The following is a 24,322-nucleotide window of genomic DNA, read 5'->3' as shown; positions in this document are numbered from 1 at the left end:
GACTGCAACTAATTAGCAAATCCCATCCAGAACCATCAGATGATTTTAGTTTAGTTGGGGCGGTGGAGGGACCAGGGCAGGACAGATAGGGGGCCCCGTGTTAGTGAGAAATATATTCTGATTAGGCCTGTCCAACCTGCAGCTCTACAGCTATTGTTACTGGGAGTTGCAATTAAAGGAGAACTAAAGCCTAACTAAAGAAGTAGGTAGAAATGTTGTACATGATATTTTGTGCTTCTGTACCAGCCCAAGGCAACCACAGCCCTTTAGCAGTAAAGATCTGTGTCTCCAAAGATGCCCCAGTAGCTCCCCATCTTCTTTTCTGCTGATTCACTGATTCACATGCTCTGTGCTGCTGTCACTTACTGAGCTTAGGGAGCCACTCACAATATACAGTACACATACAATAGAAATGTCACAATATAAGGCTGATTAGTAATTAATACACATAATTACTACATGGCAGCACAGAAACCAGTGCAATTAGCATCAGAATTGAATAATCAGCAAACCTGTAGCATCAGCTTATATTACAGCCAGGGAAGCTCATTTTCTGCTGGATAATTAGTGACAAGCCCTAAGCTTAGCTTCTCAACAGCCAATCAGAGCCCACTGAGCATGTGAGTGTCACAGACACTTTCCAAGATGGTGACCCCCTGTGACAAGTTTGAAGTCCTGGATCATTGCTGCTATTGACAAGCTCAAACTTTAGCCTCGTGCAATTTTTAGCCATATTCATTTTTAGGGTTTAGTTCTCCTTTAAACTACAGATTGAAAATAGCTAACATTTGTTCAAAGTATTGCTTGTCTTATTTCTACTGCTTCTCCTCAATGATATGGCTCCTATATACTGTATCCTGGTGTTCCCTGGATGGTTCCCCCTTTTCAACTCTGTCCCGTCAGTTACACAATTGACCGACTCACAAACCATCCCCAGTGCTGTTATACATATGAGACAAACAAACATGGAACATGGAACTTGTTCATTAATGACTTAGGGGAGGGGATTGTAAGTAATGTATCAGTGTTTGCAGATGAGACAAAACTATCAGCCCAATTAATTCCATCCAGGATGTGGCACTTGCAACAGGATCTTGACTAACTGGCAATCTGGGCAGCTAAGTGGCAAATGAGATTCAATGTTGATAAATGTAAAGTCCTGCACCTGGGATGTAACAATATCCACTTATACCCTTAATGGGACTGCACTAGGCAAATCCATAATGGAGACGGAGCTTGGAGTCCTTGTAGATAATAAACTTGTCTGTAGCAAGTAATGCCAGTCAGCAGCATCAAGGGCAAATAAGGTCTTGACTTGTATTAAATGGGGCAGAGAGTCACGGGAGGAGGGGGTCCCACTGTATAGAGCACTGGTAAGGCCCCATCTAGAATATGCCCTACAGTTTTGGTCTCCATCACTCAAACAGGACATTATTGTATTAGAGAGGGGACAGAGAAGGGCAACTAAGCTGGTAAAGGGAAAATCTTAGCTATGAGGAAAGACTGGCCAAATTGGGGATGTTCACTCTGGAGAAGAGGCGCTTAAGGGGAGATATGATAACTATGTATAAATATATAAGGGGATCATATAATAATCTCTCTAATGATTTATTTACCAGTAGGTCTTTCCAGCTGACACAAGGTCACCCATTCCGATTAGAAGAAAAGAGGTTCCGGCTAAATATTGGGAAGGGGTTTGTTACAGTGAGAGCTGTGAAGATGTGGAATTGTCTCCCTTAATCAGTGGTACAGGCTGATACATTAGATAGGTACAAGGAAGGGTCGGATGCTTTATTCACCAGTAGCTCCTCCCAGCAGACAGGAGGGAGCCAATGAGATTAGAGGAGGGAAAGGAGTGTTACAGGGAGAGCTGGGAAGTGAATCAGGGGTACAGGCTGATACATTAGATAGGTACAAGGAAGGGTCGGATGCTTTATTCACCAGTAGCTCCTCCCAGCAGACAGGAGGGAGCCAATGAGATTAGAGGAGGGAAAGGAGTGTTACAGGGAGAGCTGGGAAGTGAATCAGGGGTACAGGCTGATACATTAGATAGGTACAAGGAAGGGTCGGATGCTTTATTCACCAGTAGCTCCTCCCAGCAGACAGGAGGGAGCCAATGAGATTAGAGGAGGGAAAGGGGTGTTACAGGGAGAGCTGGGAAGTGAATCAGTGGTACAGGCTGATACATTAGATAGGTACAAGGAAGGGTCGGATGCTTTATTCACCAGTAGCTCCTCCCAGCAGACAGGAGGGAGCCAATGAGATTAGAGGAGGGAAAGGGGTGTTACAGGGAGAGCTGGGAAGTGAATCAGTGGTACAGGCTGATACATTAGATAGGTACAAGGAAGGGACGGATGCTTTATTCACCAGTAGCTCCTCCCAGCAGACAGGAGGGAGCCAATGAGATTAGAGGAGGGAAAGGGGTGTTACAGGGAGAGCTGGGAAGTGAATCAGGGGTACAGGCTGATACATTAGATAGGTACAAGGAAGGGTCGGATGCTTTATTCACCAGTAGCTCCTCCCAGCAGACAGGAGGGAGCCAATGAGATTAGAGGAGGGAAAGGGGTGTTACAAGGAGAGCTGGGAAGTGAATCAGGGGTACAGGCTGATACATTAGATAGGTATAAGAAGGGGTTGGAGGGTGTTTAGCAAGTGAGGGAATACAGGGATATGGGAGATAGCTCATAGTACAAGTTGATCCAGGGACTGGTCCCATTTTGGAGTCAGGAAGGAATTTCTCCCCCTCTGAGGCAAATTGGAGAGACTTCAGATGGGTTTTTTTGCCTTCCTCTGGATCAACTGGCAGTTAGGCAGGTTAAAAAAAGGTTGAACTTGACGGACGTGTGTCTTTTTTCAACCTAACTTACTCTGTTACTACTATGATAGAGTAGAACAAACATGGCCCTTTTCAGGCCGGTTGTTTATGGGGGTACCTGGGAAATATCCATTACAGAGTCGCAGCTGAGAGGCCTGGCGGAGGTCAGGTCGTTGGATCCCAGCAAGGTGGAGATGATGCCATTCTGGTCAATGCGACGGATCATCGTCCCATCAACAAAGTAAATCAGCCCGAATTTATCTACCGTGATGCCTGTTAAGGGAAAATTACAGAGCAGAGATAAGCACAGACCATTCTATGGGAAGGACTCACAATATTCAATCTACTGTATAACATACTGTATCTGTAACACTTGGAGCTCTTCGTTTTCTGAAGTCGCCCGAAGTTGCCTCACAAGGAAACTTTGGGTGATTTTGGAAAACGAAGCGCTCCGAGTGCCAGTAATTTTCATTCTAGTCGGCGGGGATGCAGTTCGGCGAGAAGAAGAGGCGACTAATCTCCCAGAATTTATCGTGTGTGTCTCTGCCCTAAGATTTGGAGTTTTTGCCTAAAAAACTCGACCAGAAAAAAAACAAGTTTAGTAAATAACCCCCACAGTATATATATCTTGTATTTAATCTTCAAATTGAAACATAATTTAATCAAAACATATGAAAGTCACATGTAATGTGTATAACTACAGACATACTGGCGTTGTTCACCTTTGTGTTGATGTTTAGTATCATGTAGAGAGTGATATTCTGAGACAATTTGCAATTGGTCTTGATTCTTCTATCATTTAAGTTATTTCGCGTTTTATTACCGTTTTTCAGATGGTTGCTTGGGTCCAGATTACCATAGCAACCACGCACTGATTTGAATAGGAAGAAATTGATTAAAGGTGTACTTGGAGACCAAATTACTCAGAAAGTATACTTCTAAGTTGGAGAACTACAGCGCACACCAATTTTACTCTACATAATTACTGTTTCAAGACTGGGGGAATCACTCAAAAAAACCTAGAAGATTTTGGAAAATTCCTATTACTGTGATTTTAAGTGACCACCTACCTGAATCATTTTGAAAAATATTTTTATGTATTTATATTGTTATATGTTGAGTTCCTAATCAATTTAATCCTCAAAAGGACCTTGGGGATTTATGGTGTGTTTTTTTTTAGACCAATTTCTCCTTAAAGCCACATCACCTCAATTAATTCTGATTTGAATAAGAGACTGGAATATAAAGATGAGGAATAGAAAGTAGCAATAACAATACATATGTAGCCTTACAGGGTATTTGTTATTTAGATGGGGTCAGTGACCCCCATTTGAAAGCTGCAAAGAGACAGAATAAGAAGTTGTACAAGTAAAAAACTATAAAAAATAAACAATGAAGACCAATTGAAAAGTTGCAAACAATTGGCCGCTCTATAACATACTGAAAGTTAGTTTAAACGTGACCCACGGGCAGTCGTCACAGGCTTTATAATGCACCGAGGGTTCCCTCTTGGCTGAGACAATTAATAATACAAATACTGTAATGTTATTAGTACAGAAGGAGCTGTCACATATTAAAGGCCAAAAAGCAAGTTCCCCAAGTGAACCCAAGCGGTGGGAGGGATTTATAAGGCGAGAAGTCTATTTAAATATCTTTTTGAACTCCGCTTGGGATTGACAGGGAATTGAAATCTCTAGATAGACTTTGCGGAGGTCCAGCTGGGGCTCATATATCATATGATTTGTATTCTTAAGGGGGAGGAATCATTTCTAATTTCAAGAAATCCTTTGATTTTTGACAGAAGATGAGCACAAAGACTTCAGAGCTCTGATTGATCGTGTTCTCAAGGATGAGAAATGAAAATGGCATTTTATTTGGCTTATGGCACACGGCTGGAATTGCAGAAAAACATCAACTTGTCTTCATGTCACGTCTCCCCCCCAAATATATACACAGAATAGTCACAAAAAAGTACGAGACAATTTTACAATTTGTCACTAATAAGCACCTGAGAGCAAAGAGAGGCACAAGACAGCAGCAAACACCAATCACAAACAACTTAACTAAGGAAAATATGGGGCTACAACTTGAAATACCACAGAGAACTCCTCAGTAAGGCTCATTTACTAACAGTGGGCTAAATTGGCCTTAGGCAGTAACCTATGGCAGCCAATCAAATGTTTGCTTTCATTACTCTTCCTGCAGCTACCTGAAATATGCTAATTACTGACAGGTTTCTATGGGTTGCTACCCAGGTGTAAATGTGTCCACTGTTGATAAATAACCCCCTGTGACTTCTAATATCCTTATCATTTACAGTAGGGGGTACATAATCCCTTATAATACATGAGTGATACTCAGAGTTCCCTGTATAACTCAGTCTGCAGCCTTGTGCCTTTATATGGTCACAGAACAACCCCTCAGTGACTTCTAATATCCTTATCATTTACAGTAGGGGGTACATTATCCCTTATAATACATGAGTGATACTCAGAGTTCCCTGTATAACTCAGCCTGCAGCCTTGTACCTTTATATGGTCACAGAACAACCCCTCAGTGACTTCTAATATCCTTATCATTTACAGTAGGGGGTACATTATCCCTTATAATACATGAGTGATACTCAGAGTTCCCTGTTTAACTCAGCCTGTAGCCTTGTGCCTTTATATGGTCACAGAACAACCCCTCAGTGACTTCTAATATCCTTATCATTTACAGTAGGGGGTACATTATCCCTTATAACACATGAGTGATAATATCCTTACCTCTCGGGTTGTTGAGAGAGGCTTCGGTAGCTTTGCCTCCATCTCCGCATCGTGTATCGTCAAAGGGAAGACATTGGTCTCCAGTTCCAGCGATGACCTCTGAGTTCTTGGCAAATTCCTTGACCACATTCATTGACTTGATCTTATAAACCCGCCGGCTATTGGTGTCTGAGAGTAGAACGGCCCCTGTGATTGGGTCGGTGGCCAGATAATATTTATGTGCTGGGCTGTGGCTGAAATTATAGGAAGGAAAAGAGAAGAACCTGTTACATGGGAGTCAGTAGTGAAACAAGGTTATTGGCCAGAACTGTATTTAAATAGAAGCCACTGGCCCCCTGTACCCTCCTCTGCATGTGGAACATTATGGGGCGGGTTCCTTATTGCTTTTTATTCACCACGAAATTGAACTGCTGGTTTAAATGAATCTAATTTGGATAAGAAGCCATTTGTGTGATGCACAGGCAATGATTGAGCAATATGGAGTTCTCTGCAGAATCAGGGGGATATGGAGGATAATCAGAAGTTTTGTATGCGAGGCAATAGCACATGGGCCACTATAAGACGCAATATGTTCTAAGTCGTTTCAATACGAGACTTTTTTTTTTATATACATGGCCTTCTAATATCCTTATCATTTACAATAGGGGGTACATTATCCCTTATAATACATGAGTGATACTCAGAGTTCCCTGTATAACTCAGCCTGCAGCCTTGTGCCTTTATATGGTCACAGAACAACCCCTCGGTGACTTCTTATTTCCTTACAATTTACAGTAGGGGGTACATTATCCCTTATAATACATGAGTGATACTCAGAGTTCTCTGTATAACTCAGCCTGCAGCCTTGTGCCTTTATATGGTCACAGAACAACCCCTCAGTGACTTCTAATATCCTTATCATTTACAGTAGGGGGTACATTATCCCTTATAATACATGAGTGATACTCAGAGTTCCCTGTATAACTCAGCCTGCAGCCTTGTGCCTTCATATGGTCACAGAATAACCCCTCAGTGACTTCTAATATCCTTATCATTTACAGTAGGGGGTACATTATCCCTTATAATACATGAGTGATACTCAGAGTTCCCTGTATAACTCAGCCTGCAGCCTTGTGCCTTTATATGGTCACAGAACAACCCCTCAGTGACTTCTAATATCCTTATCATTTACAGTAGGGGGTACATTATCCCTTATAATTCATGAGTGATACTCAGAGTTCCCTGTATAACTCAGCCTGCAGCCTTGTGCCTTTATATGGTCACAGAACAACCCCTCAGTGACTTCTAATATCCTTATCATTTACAGTAGGAGGTACATTATCCCTTATAATTCATGAGTGATACTCAGAGTTCCCTGTATAACTCAGCCTGCAGCCTTGTGCCTTTATATGGTCACAGAACAACCCCTCAGTGACTTCTAATATCCTTATCATTTACAGTAGGGGGTACATTATCCCTTATAATACATGAGTGATAATATCCTTACCTCTCGGGTAAGCATAGATAGATAGAGGGGTAGATAGATGATAGATAGATAGATAATAGATGTATCCAGAAGCTGGTTAAGTAATTTATCAGGGGTCACATGAGGTGGCAAAGCTTTATTAAGACCTCAATGTAATTCATGGAGCAGTTGCGGTAGGGCGCCTAATTATCCATGAAAGACACAGTGTTCTAAAGAGGAGAAACGCAGCAAGCTGGACACAATAAGACTTAATATCATTATTTATTAGGCTTAACTGCATGATGAAAATGACTCCCGTTATAACTGGATAATGATAATTTCTTTTGTGCAATTAGGCAATTAGATGCTGCAATATAATATCTCCCTGTTCCTCTCTCCAACCCCCCCCTCTCTCTCTCTGATTAAAGGGGAGTTCTTAAAATCAACATTAAGTATAATTATGGATGGACATAATCAAAACAACTTTTCAATTACCTGAATTAATGAGCTGCCAGACTCAAACACCACAGACAGGGACATTTTGGAAAAATGGTAAGAAATAAAAGATGGCAAACAATCAAAAAAATCTGGGGAACAATCTGAAAACAACTCAATTGAAAAAAGTGTTTGGAAGGTGAACAACCCCTTTAAAGGACCAGTAACATCAATTTATTTTTTTTAAAAAATCGCTAGTATAGAACTCCGCTTGCGCTCCTCTTCAGAAAAGGCAACGCAGCAACGATCCATCGTGCGGCACTCGATTTCTCCTCCCTGGCTATCTCTTATAAGGAAGGCAGGGAGGAGAAATCGAGTGCCGCACGATGGATCGCCTTTCCTGTAGAGAAACACAAGCGGAGTTTCGGTAAGTTATTTCTTAATAAAGACTTAGACATTTAAAAGTTTCATTTGTCTTTGTGTTTTTCTTCCCATTCTATGTTAACGAATTTACAAAAACAAAAATTGATGTTACGGGTCCTTTAAGAAATTATTTGTTATTTATTCTGCCTCTCAACATTGAGATTACAGAAAAAAATATCAGAGGCATATTGTCTAATGGGGGACCAATACAAGCAGATAACAAACCACATTCTTCCTGTATCAGTCTGTGTGTTGGCTTATCCTCCAGAATATTGCTGTCCATCCGAGCACATTTCCTGGTAACCATTACTGGCTGGACTTTTTAAAAATAAAAACTGGGTAAATAAATAGGCTGTGCAAAATAAATAATGTATCTATTATAGTTAGTTAGGCAAAAATTTAATATATAAAGGCTGGAGTGAGTGGATGTGTAACATAATAGCCAGAACACTACTTCCTGCTTTGCAGCTCTCTTGCTTTCCACTGATTGGTTACCAGGCAGTAACCAATCAGAGACTTGAGAGGGGTCAGATGGATCATATCTGTTGCTTTTGAATCTGAGCTGAATGCTGAGGATCAATTGCAATTTTACTTTACAGTTATGTCCCATGTGCCTCCCCCTCAAGCATGGGTGTCCGCAGAAAATTTTCCAGCGGGGGGCAAGTAAGCTAATATCACATAGGGTAGCATCTAGGGAAATTTTTAAGTTAGTAACATTTTTGTAAAATTTAAATTTACAAACAATTTCTTGGAACTAACTGGAGAACTGCACTCTCTTGCCCCCTTCTTGCTCCCATGCCCTCAAATCACTGATTGGTTACTGCCTGGTAACCAATCACCTGCCTAGGGAGCAACAAAAAGGGGGCATTGGGCTGATACCTGTCTTCTATGTTCCCTGCTCACCCCTGCCTCCCTCCGGCACTCACTCCCACCTCCCTCCCTCCCCCTCCGGCACTCTGCTCATGTGTGCTCACACTGCGCTCAGGGGCATTCGTGTATGGGAGGGGGATCACGGTGGCGGCCCAGGTCGCTAGGATGCCCCTTCCACTTGGCCTGGCACTGCTCCAGCCTTTATACATGACATTTTTGGCTAACTAACTATTTTAGATAAATTGTTTATTTTGCACAGACTATTTATTTACCCAGTTAATATTTTTACACTGAAATGTTCCTTTAAAATAACTTATCTGGGCCTACATTGGCCAAAAGAGCTAACTGTTAACTGGTTTATGATCTGCTCAAACTTTAGGATTTCAAAATCTGTATCAGCACTGTCCACATAAGCAGAGGGTGATTTTTGTGTTTGGGGAGGCTAATAAAAAACATTTTCTATATAGACTCTTTAATAGTTCCCCAGTGCCAATTCCATATAGAATACCCCAGAATACATTGCAGAATAATCAGTGCTAATTTCATATATAATGCCCCCAGAATATATGACAAGGCAAATTTAGATCCAAGATCATATATAATGTCCACAGCAGGATAAATACAGGGCCAATTCCATGTATAATACCCCAGAACACACAGCAGATAAATACAGGACCAATTCCATGTATAATACCCCAGAACACACAGCAGATAAATACAGTGCCAATTCCATGTATAATACCCCAGAACCCACAGCAGATAAATACAGTGACAATTCCATATATAATACCCCAGAACACACAGCAGATAAATACAGTGCCAATTCCATGTATAATACCCCAGAACACACAGCAGATAAATACAGGACCAATTCCATGTATAATACCCAGAACACACAGCAGATAAATACAGTGCCAATTCCATATATAATACCCCAGAACACACAGCAGATAAATACAGGGCCAATTCCATGTATAATACCCAGAACACACAGCAGATAAATACAGGGCCAATTCCATGTATAATACCCCAGAACACACAGCAGATAAATACAGTAACAATTCCATGTATAATACCCCAGAACATACAGCAGATAAATACAGGACCAATTCCATGTATAATACCCCAGAACACACAGCAGATAAATACAGGGCCAATTCCATGTATAATACCCAGAACACACAGCAGATAAATACAGTGCCAATTCCATGTATAATACCCCAGAACACACAGCAGATAAATACAGGACCAATTCCATGTATAATACCCCAGAACACACAGCAGATAAATACAGTGTCAATTCCATGTATAATACCCAGAACACACAGCAGATAAATACAGTGCCAATTCCATGTATAATACCCCAGAACACACAGCAGATAAATACAGGACCAATTCCATGTATAATACCCCAGAACACACAGCAGATAAATACAGTGCCAATTCCATGTATAATATCCCAGAACACAAAGCAGATAAATACAGGACCAATTCCATGTATAATACCCCAGAACACACAGCAGATAAATACAGGGCCAATTCCATGTATAATACCCCAGAACACACAGCAGATAAATACAGTGCCAATTCCATGTATAATACCCCAGAACACACAGCAGATAAATACAGTGCCAATTCCATGTATAATACCCCAGAACACACAGCAGATAAATACAGGGCCAATTCCATGTATAATACCCCAGAACACACAGCAGATAAATACAGTGCCAATTCCATGTATAATACCCAGAACACACAGCAGATAAATACAGGGCCAATTCCATGTATAATACCCCAGAACACACAGCAGATAAATACAGTGCCAATTCCATGTATAATACCCCAGAACACACAGCAGATAAATACAGTGCCAATTCCATGTATAATACCCCAGAACACACAGCAGATAAATACAGTGCCAATTCCATGTATAATACCCCAGAACACACAGCAGATAAATACAGGACCAATTCCATGTATAATACCCCAGAACACACAGCAGATAAATACAGGGCCAATTCCATGTATAATACCCCAGAACACACAGCAGATAAATACAGTGCCAATTCCATGTATAATACCCCAGAACACACAGCAGATAAATACAGTGCCAATTCCATGTATAATACCCAGAACACACAGCAGATAAATACAGGGCCAATTCCATGTATAATACCCCAGAACACACAGCAGATAAATACAGTGCCAATTCCATGTATAATACCCCAGAACACACAGCAGATAAATACAGTGCCAATTCCATGTATAATACCCCAGAACACACAGCAGATAAATACAGTGCCAATTCCATGTATAATACCCCAGAACACACAGCAGATAAATACAGTGCCAATTCCATGTATAATACCCCAGAACACACAGCAGATAAATACAGTGCCAATTCCACAAATAATACCCCAGAACACACAGCAGATAAATACAGTGTAAATTCCATGTATAATACCCATTATCCAGAAAGCTCCGAATTACGGAATGGCCGTCTCCCATAGACTCCATTTTATCCAAATAATCTACATTTTTAAAAATGATTTCCATTTTGTCTGTAATAATAAAACAGTACCTTATCTTTGATCCCACCTCAGATATAATTAATGCTAATTGGAAGCAAAACTTCCGTTATCTGGAAAACCCCAGGTCCCTTCCTGTACTGTTTTATTATTATAGAGAAAAAAGGAAAAAAAATGTGGATTATTTGGATAAAATGGAGTCTATGGGAGACGGCCTTCCCATAATTTGGATCTTTCTGGATACTGTGTTTTCAGATAACGGATCCCACACCTGTACAGTAATGAACCCACTACATAAAGGATAAATTTGCACAGCACTGGGTGACATTATACGTGAAGTCTACTAATGTTAAGACAGGGATCTGCTTTAATTATAATTTAAATTATGTACAATTCATCTTTATAATTTATGGGGGTGAAGTGCAGCCAGGAAGGAAAATAAGAGCATAAATAAATCCTCCGGGATATCTTACCTATGTCTGAACTCTTTATTTCTGAGAAAATGGGAAGGCAGAGAGGGATAGAAGAAAGAAAAGGCAGGTGTTAGTAAGAGAGTAAGAAGGAAGAGAGAGAAGAGAAGGTTAATAAAGCAATCAGAACACAACATGTCCTCATAACATGGAGACACAACAGAGAATCCTGGTGATGGGCAGACTCACAGGAGATGGACAGCGGTTGAGCAAGAGAAATATCTGTCAGCGGCCCCAGTACTTTCCAGGAGACGGTGCAGCAGTGAAAGGCGCTTATCAGGCTCTCCGATTAGTGTCCAAGTGGCATCAATCTGATTTATGGCTTTCTCCGTGCCTGGTGCAGGGATTATTGAATTTGTCCTGCGTTCCTCAGGGAGCACTCAGTCCCACGCCAACTAAATCTCACCTTTAGCACAATGACAGGATTGCTACTAGAGTTGCCACCTCAATCTCTTAAAAGTAGACACGTATTAAATCGCCAGCCTGCCTGGCTTATTGGAAATTAATTTAGGTGCAGGCTGCAGATGGCACTGGATTTTGTGTAGCCATGCAGGAGGAATTACAGTTCATTGCTAATTAGCCACACAGCACAGGGATTCTAAAGTGTCTGGTCAAATGGAAACCGTAATTGCATTTAAGAACAGGGGCAAGCAGTTTTCAGCCACCCTCCCCTGAGGGATGCAGATTTTCATTCTTTATTTAGGAGGCGTTGAAGAGCAAGGTCATTATTCTCAAGGGGATTTCTTTGGTTTTGCTGTTTTCCTTATTATAGTGCCAGGCTTCTAGATCTGCATCTGGATTAAATCAATGCACAATGTATATCATTGGCATGGGGGCAGGGAGCTTCACCCCTCATTATTCTCTAGTCAAGGGATGGCAGAAACAAATCTACAGAGGAAGTAGACCCTTCGGTTGTAGGGGGCCTAGGAGTCTACAAGGACCAATGGGGCCATCAATTTCAATATATCCTAGAATATAAAGTCAACTTACCAAGATTTTGTGGCTCTAAATCAAATTTGCTGTGGGGCCCAGTAACATCTAGTTACGCCACTGTGTTCATTGCCTACATGTCTGTGGCCCATATGGCTTCCAAGGTAGACACAGATCATGATCATATGTCCAGCTAATTGGATTTAAGCACTGACATGGTCTTCAAGGACAGCACATTGGGGCAATGAGTAAGAATATGAATAACTAAATCTTTAGGGTGCTATGTACTAGACTCTATGGCTTGGCAATGTCACCAAGCAACAAACCAAAAAAAAAGGCAGCAACTGCTAGAGAATAATTTATCCCAAACATACCTTAGTTCTAAGATGCTGGAGACATTTCCCGATGGGAAAATCCTTCTGATGTAGTTGAAATCACCCACGTAAATGCTTCCGTCTGGTCCACATGTCAGAGCAACAGGAGCTAATAGTTTGTTCCCATCCGCAAGCCCATTACAGCTGGGACAAGAGATGCTCCTTCTGCGCCCATTTCCCATGGTGCTGCCAATCACAGGGGGCTGCTGGGATATGAACTGGTTCTCTCCGTTGCCCTTGTGCAGGATGCCTGTTGAACATACACCACTGAATCACTTTATGTCTAGTAGGTCAACATTGGTCAAGAACAGTCAACGGTGACTCTCAAGCCCCAAAGAACAGTCTCTTATTTCTCTTACCACTTTGTATATTGAGAGCATGATGCTTGTCCAGAGACCAACCACCCAGCTTAGACGACTCTATTTCATAGCCTTGAAGCACGGCGGTTCTCTTCTCCCAGAGGATCAGGTCTGGACAGGATTCATATTCATACCCCACAGAGACTGGAAGAGAAAATAGAACTAACTTAAATTTCCTGGATAATACGTGGGTGCCAATTAACGGGAGCATTGATGGCGGAAAGAGACATAATGACTTGAAACATCACATTAATGTGGTTGCTTAGTATTCCCATCTCTAAAGCCTGCTCTGAATCCCAAATGGAAAATTGACCGCACGGGTGGCATTCGTTTTCAAGAACGCATAAATCGAAGGAAAATGCAGTCGGAATGATATAAAATGTAATAGGTTACGTCAATAGACTTTATCGATTGAAGTAATATTATTAGATCTACCTCTAACAGCTGGAACACAAAAATAGATGAATAGCATTTAATACTTCATGTATGTTCCAAAACACTGGCAAATAGAGAACAATCCCAATTGTTCACCATTTTTTTTTAAAAATGGAGTTTTATTAGTATTACAAGACTATGAAGATTTTTCATTCATCCAGGTCATGGTATATCTAGTATAGGTCAATCTAAAAACACCTGGACTTGCTGAGTAATCAATGAAGAGCTGAAGATGAGTAGTGAAATGTCTTCAATGATTACTCAGCAAGTCCACTTGTTTTAGAATTACCTATACTAGATTTCCCATTACAGTTTCTCAGAATCTTACCAAAAGCCTCTGACAGTCCATAAACCTTTTGGCTGTACACGTCGGTCTTATCCCAAATGAAAAAGTAAGAGAGTTCAGGTGCTGCGGAAAACCACTTCCGGAAGAGACGCCCCTCCACGGCCACCATCAGGTGAACTTTCATTAGGTTGAAGGGGATGGTAGGATGGGTCAGACTGATTCTCAGCACAGATTTGTAACCGGCGTTTCGGCTGCTGAGATAACTGAGTCTGATTTTACTTCCTGGGATCTGAATTTCCTCTTGTAGGGCCTAAGGAATACAAAAAATTAAATGCGGTAAGAAGACACTCTGGCGTCCCTTATATGAATAGCAAGGTCCAAAAGTGATTGTTTAAAACATCTCCAAAAGGTTCCTAATCAGTATGATACAATGTACATCTAATAGTGACTGCCTGGACCAGACTTTAATTTATAAGCCTGAATACAACAGCACCACCCGGAGTCCAGATTATCCTCAAAATAGGTTTGGAGTAACTTTCCTTTAAAGGATAAGTAAACCTTTAAAATAAGTGAATGTAAAATGAATGAGGGGACTATTCTAAGCACTTTTGCTTAGTACTTTCATTATTTATTTTGTTTTTATTCCAAGATATTAAGGGATACATGTGCTGTTAATAGGAATGAATTTTGTTACAACAGCGCCACCTGCTGGTCAGTTTCCCACCAGTCTGACCAGCAAGTAGTCAAGGAAGTTGTCAGGAGAAAGAAAGAGCCTGATGTTCTTCTGCTTAGGAAAGATGTGAGAAAGGTTTCTAATTTTATTCCTAAGCAGAAGAACATCAGCCTCTTTCTTTCTCCTGACAACTTCCTTGACTACTTGCTGGTCAGACTGGTGGGAAACTGACCAGCAGGTGGTGCTGTTGTAACACAATTCATTCATATTAACAGCACATGTATCCCTTAATATCTTGGAATTAAAAAAAATAAATAATGAATGTACATAGTAAAAGTTATTAGAATAGCACCCTGATCAATTTTACATTTACTTATTTTTAAGGTTTACTTATCCTTTAACGTGGGTTGGTTTGGGGGGTGTATCCAAGTAATCAGTGTATGGGCTAGCCTCTTTCAGGGATTGGCTGCATAAGAGTTTACCCCCCCCCCATTCTATTTCTGGGTGTTGTTCACCAATTAGATTTTTGGTTTTGATAATTATTTCTGGAGCAAACACATAGTGAATAGGGATGTCGCGGACTGTTCGCCCGCGAACTAATTCGCGCGAACATCGACTATTCGCGTTCGGCGAATGTTCGCGAACGTCGCGCGACGTTCGCCAATTTGGGTTCGCCTTAGCTGGCGCTTATTTTTGCCCTCTCACCCCAGACCAGCAGATACATGGCAGCCAATCAGGAAGCTCTCCCTCCTGGACCACCCCCACACCCCCTGGACCACTCCCCTTCCATATATAAACTGAAGCCCTGCAGCGTTTTTTCATTCTGCCTGTGTGTGCTTGGAAGAGCTAGTGTAGGGAGAGAGCTGCTAGTGATTTGAGGGACAGTTGATAGTAACTTTGCTGGCTAGTAATCTACTTGATACTGCTCTGTATTGTAGGGACAGAACTCTGCAGGGATTTGAGGGACAGTGAGTTTAGGTTAGGTAGCTTTGCTGGCTAGTAATCTACCTTCTACTGCAGTGCTCTGTATGTAGCTGCTGTGGGCAGCTGTCTGTCCTGCTGCTGATCTCTCATCTGCATCTGTTCTTCAAACAACTGCCACCTAGCTGTCTAAATATCAATAATAATACCGTCTCCAGAAACACCACCCGAGTGACGTTTTTCAAGCAGCAATAATATATTCCGTATCCAACGGCTGTAGTGTATAAGTTGCCCTTGCAGGCATTATTTGCCCAGTCTTTAACCAAGTGCCACCTAGCTGTGTGAGCTTTTTCACATTCCGTGTCCAGAAACATCACCTGAGTGACGTAGTGTGATTTCTGCCCTTTACAGCACAAAACGCAGCGCTGTGTCAACAATGGATTTTTCAGATACATTTTTGCCCTTGATCCCCCTCTGGCATGCCACTGTCCAGGTCGTTGCACCCTTTAAACAACTTTAAAATCATTTTTCTGGCCAGAAATGTCTTTTCTAGCTTTTAAAATTCGCCTTCCCATTGAAGTCTATGGGGTTCGCGACGTTCGCGAACTATTCGCATGTTTTGTCGCAAGTTCGCGAATATGTTCGCGAACATTTTTTCCGCCGTTCGCTACATCCCTAATAGTGAATAGCTTGGTGCCCAACTGACCATGTGCAACATTTGTTGTGGGGTCCCTCATTACCATGACAACCACCATGTACCTAATAACCATCAGTTTGTTTAATATTACCCCTTCTACTCTATATATATATTGGGGGATTATAGGAGATGTAGATTAACAACAGCTGAAAAGATGCATATAGATCATGTGTGGTTTATATATCTTCTCTAATGTAGAATGTTAATTGACAAGTTCCTAATAGTAAGACCTAAAGAGAAGGAGCATGGAAAATAGAGCACTGGCCAAGCTTATAAGCCTACTAGCCAGCCCATAAGCCCACCAGCAAGAGGACCATATCACTTGCCCCTGAAGGAGCCTTGGCAAGCATGGCCTTGCTGCGTTGGAACAAGAATGCTGAGTTCAAACACAATATTAGCATATTTCACTTATATCTCTGTGCTTGTCCTTATAGAACCTCAAAACCCCCCCTTATTGCTATATTTCCCAGGCAGATTTCATTTGCATTTATTTCCCTCTGATGTTTCTTTGATTCCACAGGAAATAGGATTTAGAGCGCGGAGAACATGAAACGTAACATCATTATTTTATAGGGAAAAGGAGACTTCATAGGAAGAGCTTGTGCTTCTATTCCTTGCACTGTCCTCTATTCTCATTTCCTTTTCTTATTTTCCTCTTCTCCATGTCTCCCATCCATTGACCTTCTTATGCTTATTTAACATTCCGAGCTCTGTATTACTGTGCTTTGGTATCTTCACACTGCTCCGCTTACTACACGGCCCATTCTTAAATGGGAAACAGACCTTAATGGCAGAACATGTTGTGATCACAGAGCGTTCCTTCATCCTGTGTATTTCCAACTATAACAGTAGGAACTCCATAAATAATTCATTATAATAAAGAGGACTAAAACTAGCTATAGTCTGCACTACGTGGTTGATTACTATATTAAAAGAGTAACTATGAAGATTTTCATTCATCCAGGTCATGGTATATCTAGTATAGGTAATTCTTGCTGAGTAATCAATGAAAAGAGTGGTATCTTAAAAGAGTGCAATCTTAAAAGAGTGGTTACCTTTTCAGCTCAAGTCCTTCCGATATCAGCCAGGGATTAAAGAATAACTAGGACATCACATTTTTCAAGCTTTCACCCCAAATCTCAACCTAACTGACCTTCAAATTGGGCTTTAAGGTATATCTAGGAGAGTATATAGGCATTATCCCCAAATCTGACCCTAAATGGCCTACAGGCTAAGCCCCCAAAGAACCACTCCAGGCCCCCACAAGGGAATTAGCTACACAGTTTAGAAACCACTTAAATCAAGTTAAAACACACACAAAAATGAGAACTGAACGGGGATAATGTTCTACAAGACAAACCAGTAAGGTAATTACCATATATACTCGAGTATAAGCCGTCCCGAGTATAAGCCGAGGTACCTCATTTTACCTCCAAAAACTGGGAAAGCTTATTGACTCGAGTATAAGCCTAGGGTGAGAAATGCAGCAGCTTCTGGTAAGTTTCAATCAAAAAATTGAGGGGTTCTGCCCCCATTGGAGGTGCCGGCGTCTCGTTTTTGGATGCCGGCGACCATTCTCGGAGACTATTCTTGGACCCCGGGACTTTTCTTGGATGCCGGCGACTATTCTTAGGCGCCGGCGACTATTCTTAGATGCCAGCGACTATTCTTAGACGCCAGCGACCGTTATCGCGCTTGACCCGAGTTTAAGCCGAGGTAGAGTTTTTCAGCATATTTTGGGGGCTAAAAAACTCGGCTTATACTCAAGTATATACGGTAGACCTTGTTTCATGAGAGATCATGAGAAATCTAGTGTCTATTGCAGAACCTTTTTTATTTTGTCATTCTTCCAATTCCGCCCTAACACTAACAAATCCTCTGATGCAAAATAAGGTTTCATGTGTTTTAAAATGAGTGTTAAAGCTGCAGATCTGAGGCCTCCATCAACGTTAAGTGCTCAGCGGTTTCTTGATGATGGCACTTTAAATAACGGTGCAGAGAGCTCTGTTTGAATTGGCTCCCACCAAAGTCTTCCATCACACTGACAGCCTCATTATCTATTCCCCAACGTAAACATCATTGAGCAGTGTGGAAGCCATTTGTATATTCATTAGACATCTACTGTTCTGCTTGGAAGTCTCTCCAGTTAATTATATGAACGACTTACATGTAACTGGGCGCCTCACCTTGAACACTTCAGTGCAACGCGGTACCATCGAATAAAACACAAACGGGGGAATGTAATTAAAGTCGCAAAGCGCAAAACAGTTTGCGCCGATAAGACTAAAAAGCCTCATCTCGCAATGTAATATTGTTCCTTAAACTGTTATTGAATTCTAAATGCGCACTCTTAATAAGTGCTTGAAGGTGTCGTAATCTTTTGGAGCAAACATAGCGACTTTTTTAATAATAAGTTTTATTACATTGACTGAGCATTGTCGCAAACTATAAAATTCGCAAACGGTCTTCCACTGTCGGAAGTGGTCACTAAACAGTTTCCAGGTTCGCAAAAGCTATATTAAATTTGCGCAAAGCAAAATTTGTTCGTGCAAAGGCATAACTTTTCACATTCGTTTTTCCGTTAGCGACTTATATTACATTCCCCCCATAATGTTTTTGCCATCCGGTGTGTTAAACTGAAGTACACCAGCTTTATAAGGCCATATTACATTTCTGTTTCTTTTATTAGTGTAGGCAGCGCACTTTCCTTCTATACTGCCTTGCATTTACCTAAGGAATGTTTCATAGAAAGATGGGGTGCTGTTACTATGGAAATGTGCTTAGAATCTCTTGCCAGTGACGAACAACATGGTCAACACAGAAATAAATTCTGAAAGCACAACAAGCCATACTCTAAATTCATTTTAAAGAAAAAGATAAAATAATAAGCACATTGTCATCACTGTGTAATTGTGAAATGTGTATAATGTCTAAATATGGGCCATGGTGGAAACAAGAATATAGGATGGTGTCTAATATTATGCAAGGTACCTAGGAATTGAGTGTGATCTTAGGAATCTGCATGGTGTCTAACAATGGTTGTGATTTCTAGGAATTGAGTGTGATATCTAGGAATCTGCATGGTGTCTAACAATGGCCGTGATTTCTAGGAATTGATTGTGATCTTAGGAATCTGCATGGTGTCTAACAATGGCCGTGATTTCTAGGAATTGATTGTGATCTTAGGAATCTGCATGGTGTCTAACAATGGCCGTGATTTCTAGGAATTGATTGTGATCTTAGGAATCTGCATGGTGTCTAACAATGGCCGTGATTTCTAGGAATTGATTGTGATCTTAGGAATCTGCATGGTGTCTAACAATGGCCGTGATTTCTAGGAATTGATTGTGATCTTAGGAATCTGCATGGTGTCTAACAATGGACGTGATTTCTAGGAATTGATTGTGGTGTCTAGGAATGTTTCATGGTATCTAAGAATGTGCATAGTACCTACAAATGGGTCATGGTGCCTAGGAATGTGTCAAGTTGTCAAGGATGTTCCATGGTGTCTACGAATGCAAATGGTGTCTGGGAATTTTCCATGGGGTGTAGGAATGTTCATGGTGTTTTGGATGGTTTATGGTGTCTTGAAATGGTTAGTGGTGCCTAGGAATGGGTCATGGTGTCTAGAAATGGTTCACGGAGCCTAAGAATGTTCATAGTACCAAAAAATAGGTCATGTGCCTAGGAATGAGTCATGTTATCTAGGAATGTGAATGATGTCTGAGAATTGTTCATGAGGGTGTAGGAAAGTGCATTGTGTTTTTGATTGATTTATGGTGTCTTGAAATGGTTCATGCTGCCCAGATGTGGACCATGGTGCCTTTGAATGTTCATGGTACCTAGGAATAAGTGATGGTGTTTTAGGAATGTGCACGGTATAAAGGAAAGTGCATGGAGTCTACGAATGTGTATGATGTCTAGAAATGGACCATAATGTGTAGAAATGGGTCAATGGTGTCTAGGAATGAGCCATGATTAATACGGAACCGACCATGAAACCTTCTATGGCATTGCCATGGAGGAACTGCAATTTTAAATTTCAATAAAATTGACATCACATTTGATATAACCGGTATGTGCAGAACTGTACCTGGATTTCAGGTACAATGGGGCCTTTTGCTGAGCAGGAGCTGGCAAATGCAGTGAGGGGTGCAGGAGAGAGCACCGGGTTGGGACGGGCAAAGCTACTCAAATCACAGCTGGGGATCTCATTCTCCTCATGACGCATTGTGATGGTCTCCATTACAAAGAAACGATCCCACGGAAGCCAGAGAGTGTGTTCTTGAGTAATAAATGGTGCCCGCTCAAAGCGGAGGGTAATGGAAATTCCTCCATTAGTCACAAGATCAAAGCTGTATACAGAAAAGAGAAATAGAAACCAATGATTTGTATTTGTTTATAACAAAATCATCCCATTCATAAAGGTATCAGGTTATTAGTAGTTTAATATATGGCTGCAATTCTGCCTTTGCCATTGTCCTTTCTGAATAACCCTCAGCCCCCCTTTAATAAAATAAACATAAAATAGAAGGTGTTTGACTAATAATTCATTATAACCACCGACCTGGTTCATATTCATGTTGATTGCTCTCAGATGGTTCTTTATGACATTAATCTAATTTCTTGATGGTTTCACTTGCTGTTTGCTATCCCACACTACTTAACATGCAAAGCCTACTTTTCCAGCATAATCTCCTCAATGTGCTTCTTTGGGACCAATGCCTACAGCCCTATTAGTTTCCCTCACAAAGGCAGAGCCTGTTGTAGGGGAGGGTGGAGATGACAGTCTCACAGGAGCCCCCTGGGGAATATAAATAATAGAACAAGAGATCTATTGGACTGTATAATAATACTTTGACATTTTTGTTAAACACATCAGGGATGTCCACCTTCAGCTATTGACAACCTTGAGTCTATCAGTTGTTTTACCCTTGGATTGTGGCCTCAGTCTTCTAAAACTGCAGTAAATACTCTTATCTTGCTCTCTATAAAGTGTCCGCATGTTCTGTGGTTCTTCCTGCAATGTGGGAAGCTGGCCTTCAACTGAACCGGTATACTCACCATAATAATATTAAAGAACAAATTTATTTAGAGTGATAGCTCTAAAGAAGTCGCTCCACCAGACAGCCCAAATGAAAAGCTGACCTAATAACCTTAGAAGTAAAATGTAACTTTACTGGCAGAATGTGTGCTGTGCATAGAACTCTAATAGCCTTTATGCTAAGACACAAAGTTCATGCTTGTTCCTATGTCTTCAAGTAGTACTCCTACTACCATCTTACTCTACCTGACTCCTCATCCATATCCTCAACTACTGCTGCAACCTTGGGCGGCTATTCCTATCTGCACACCTCTAAAGAGTGCTCCATGTTGGAGAGCATAAAACATTTTTTTGGAGGGTCTCATGTGGACCATAGCAACCAACAGGCCTGGACTGGGAGTCAAAATAGGCACTGCCATTCTAAGTACACAGAGGCCCTACCAGCCCAAACAGCCTCCTACCAGCCCACTATATGGTAACTTTCTATGGAACCATACAGCAGCCCCTCTGGCATTTGCCAGAACCCACAGATTGCCAGTCCGGGCCTGGCAACCAACCACATGTTTGTTTGGTTGCTATAGCTGACTAGACCTTTGATAAGGTCTTTGCACAATTTATTATCTAACCCCCATGGAATCCAGGATGAATGGAATACAGAAATTGGAAGGGAAAGAAGAACAGACTTAAATAATTGAGACAATAGTGGTGTAGAGCCTGACACAGACTTTAGATGCCAATTGTCACTTCCCACTAAGACTCCATCGGAGTGTGAAAACATTCAACAAAGGATTAGAGGATCCTATAAATTTCAACAACTATAGGCAAATCTTAGGTTTTTTTCAAGGAGGAAACAGGCAATGTAATTCACTGATGTCAGTCTGTCTGTAAGCAGAAAAATAGTAAAATCTAGTATAGTATTATGATGTGAAGCTACTAATGTCTGAGTGTCTATCTCTTCTCTTACAGCTTTCAGTGTTAAAAGGCATTGTTAATCAACGGCTTAGCAAGTCTGCACTGAGATACTTGGTGGCATGTGGGATTCGGCTTTGGGGGAGAAAGTTCAGCTGTATCTGCGCTAGACAAATCCTACACTTGTGCTTCTCTTCTTATGTTCTGCTATGTCTCATGGTAATTCTGTAAGTTGTCAAAGCATTGGCTTGCATTTGTACAGCAGGGGAAGGAATTGTTAGTGAGCTTAGGTCAGTTTTATTATTCTTCTACAGCGTTGCTTTCTACATTTGGGCTGGTCCTCCTAACATTGTAAGCCAGCTAGGGTGAAATTTGAGTGGGGTGATTGTTTATTATCTTGGGTATGGGTAACCCTTGAACCATAGTGCAGTAACTGTTCTAGACACATTTTCACATGTTATGGGGCTTCACCAAATTTTGGAAAGCAGAAGGGGTTCTGAGCCCAAAAAGACCTCTGCTTTAAAGGGAAGGACACACTAACCATGGGGAAAAGTGCAGAGATTGTATCAAGTGAGTAATGTTGAAGGTGAATTCAATTCCTACGGTCAACATTGCTGAGGGTATCCCTGCAGGGGCAGAAGATATTATTAAACCATAAGTGATTACTTGGTATAGCTGGATATATGTAATGGACAACAGAAGACAGTGAGTGATATCATCAGGTTATTGATGGATGTGCAGCATCATCACCTGCATGTCTCCTCTAAAGAACAGAAAACCTTGCTGGTGTGTCATATTTTCAGAATTAAGCTGGTCATAAATGTTGATATCTGCCTATTTGGTGAGGTTGCCAAATGAGCAGATCTCTTCCCACCTGCCGGGCCAAATCAAGTGATCTGCACAGTGGACAATGTTTGAATCATACACTGGGCCTATAAATGGCATTTTCAAGTGAATCCAATACATGGACCAATAGGGTGTTGACTTGGTCTGGATGGAAGTTGGCAACCGTGCCAAGCCAACTGGGTGCCCTAGGCAACACAGCCAGCCAACTTGTGCACCTCCACTGGCCGCAGTGATAGAGGGGATAGCAACAGAGGGGAGGAGAGGAGGAGTAACAGAGGGGAGAGCGGTAGAGGGGAACAAACATGTACTAGGGGTAGTTAGAAGACCATTTAATATGTACCTGCCCAGCACCTTCTTATCATTGTGCCCTAGAGAGGTCTGCCTATGCTTAGTTCTGGTCTAGCTTGCCAGCTTTTATCAACCCATCTATGGCCACCTAAAGATTAGTTCTGAAGATTGTCTTCAAGAATGAGACAAGAAGATTGAAATACCCCCCCCCCAATTTGACATTCATATAACTAAGATGTTCAACAGTGGTCTTATGGCTGTTGTAGAACTACAGTAGGTGGGACCTTTATGGTAGGTGGTACAAATGAATACATCATAAGACAGTCATGCTTCATAAATTACCTTCCATCCTGCCTGCTGATAGTGTAGCCCAAGGCCGGTGATCCAACAAAACTGATGTTCACCCCAACAAGCGGGGTCCCATCTGATGTTATCACCTGACCACGTATGACACAAGCATGTCTGAAAAAATAACAAAGAGAGGAAATCGTTAATATTTACATTTAATATACATTGAACTCATAAACAATAAGCCATAGGCTTAGCTGTGAGTATTCACATTAAATTAAGGATGAAGGGTTAGGACATTGTGTAGGTGAACGGAAGCTACAAAACAGCATTTAGGAAGATGAACTAACGTGGGGTATCGCTCTGAGGCACGTGCAGGCACCGGTACCCAGGCCATTACTGGAATATTTTTATTAATGATCCTGTCAACGAACTCCACTGCAACAAGCTGTTATTGGGAAAAAGGACTGAGTGCCAGCACCGACAAGGGCAAACCAAGCATTTTGTATCTGAGGGCAGGGA

At 41.4% G+C, this 24,322-nt stretch overlaps 1 protein-coding gene across 5 annotated transcripts in view; it reads right to left on the bottom strand.

Annotated features, from left to right (window-relative positions):
- The window catches only part of LOC108708803 (teneurin-4), an 878,105-nt gene that overhangs the window by 38,493 nt on the left and 815,290 nt on the right, over nucleotides 1-24,322 (bottom strand). For 4 of the 5 annotated variants that reach the window (XM_041582864.1, XM_041582867.1, XM_041582868.1 and 1 more), the window contains 8 exons: nucleotides 23,855-23,974; nucleotides 20,519-20,780; nucleotides 14,177-14,444; nucleotides 13,414-13,557; nucleotides 13,055-13,304; nucleotides 11,754-11,774; nucleotides 5,581-5,813; nucleotides 2,934-3,088 (listed from right to left, as the gene is read on the bottom strand). In XM_041582864.1, coding sequence (XP_041438798.1) covers nucleotides 2,934-3,088; nucleotides 5,581-5,813; nucleotides 11,754-11,774; nucleotides 13,055-13,304; nucleotides 13,414-13,557; nucleotides 14,177-14,444; nucleotides 20,519-20,780; nucleotides 23,855-23,974 — 1,453 coding nt within the window. The remainder of the gene's footprint in view (nucleotides 1-2,933; nucleotides 3,089-5,580; nucleotides 5,814-11,753; nucleotides 11,775-13,054; nucleotides 13,305-13,413; nucleotides 13,558-14,176; nucleotides 14,445-20,518; nucleotides 20,781-23,854; nucleotides 23,975-24,322) is intronic. The other variant, XM_041582866.1, reaches the window with a different exon arrangement.

The sequence above is a fragment of the Xenopus laevis genome, chromosome 2L (assembly GCF_017654675.1).
Source record: "Xenopus laevis strain J_2021 chromosome 2L, Xenopus_laevis_v10.1, whole genome shotgun sequence".
Lineage (NCBI taxonomy): Eukaryota > Metazoa > Chordata > Amphibia > Anura > Pipidae > Xenopus > Xenopus laevis.
The sequence above is the reverse complement of the archived record's forward strand: the minus strand, read 5'-3'. Positions and strand labels throughout refer to the sequence as shown.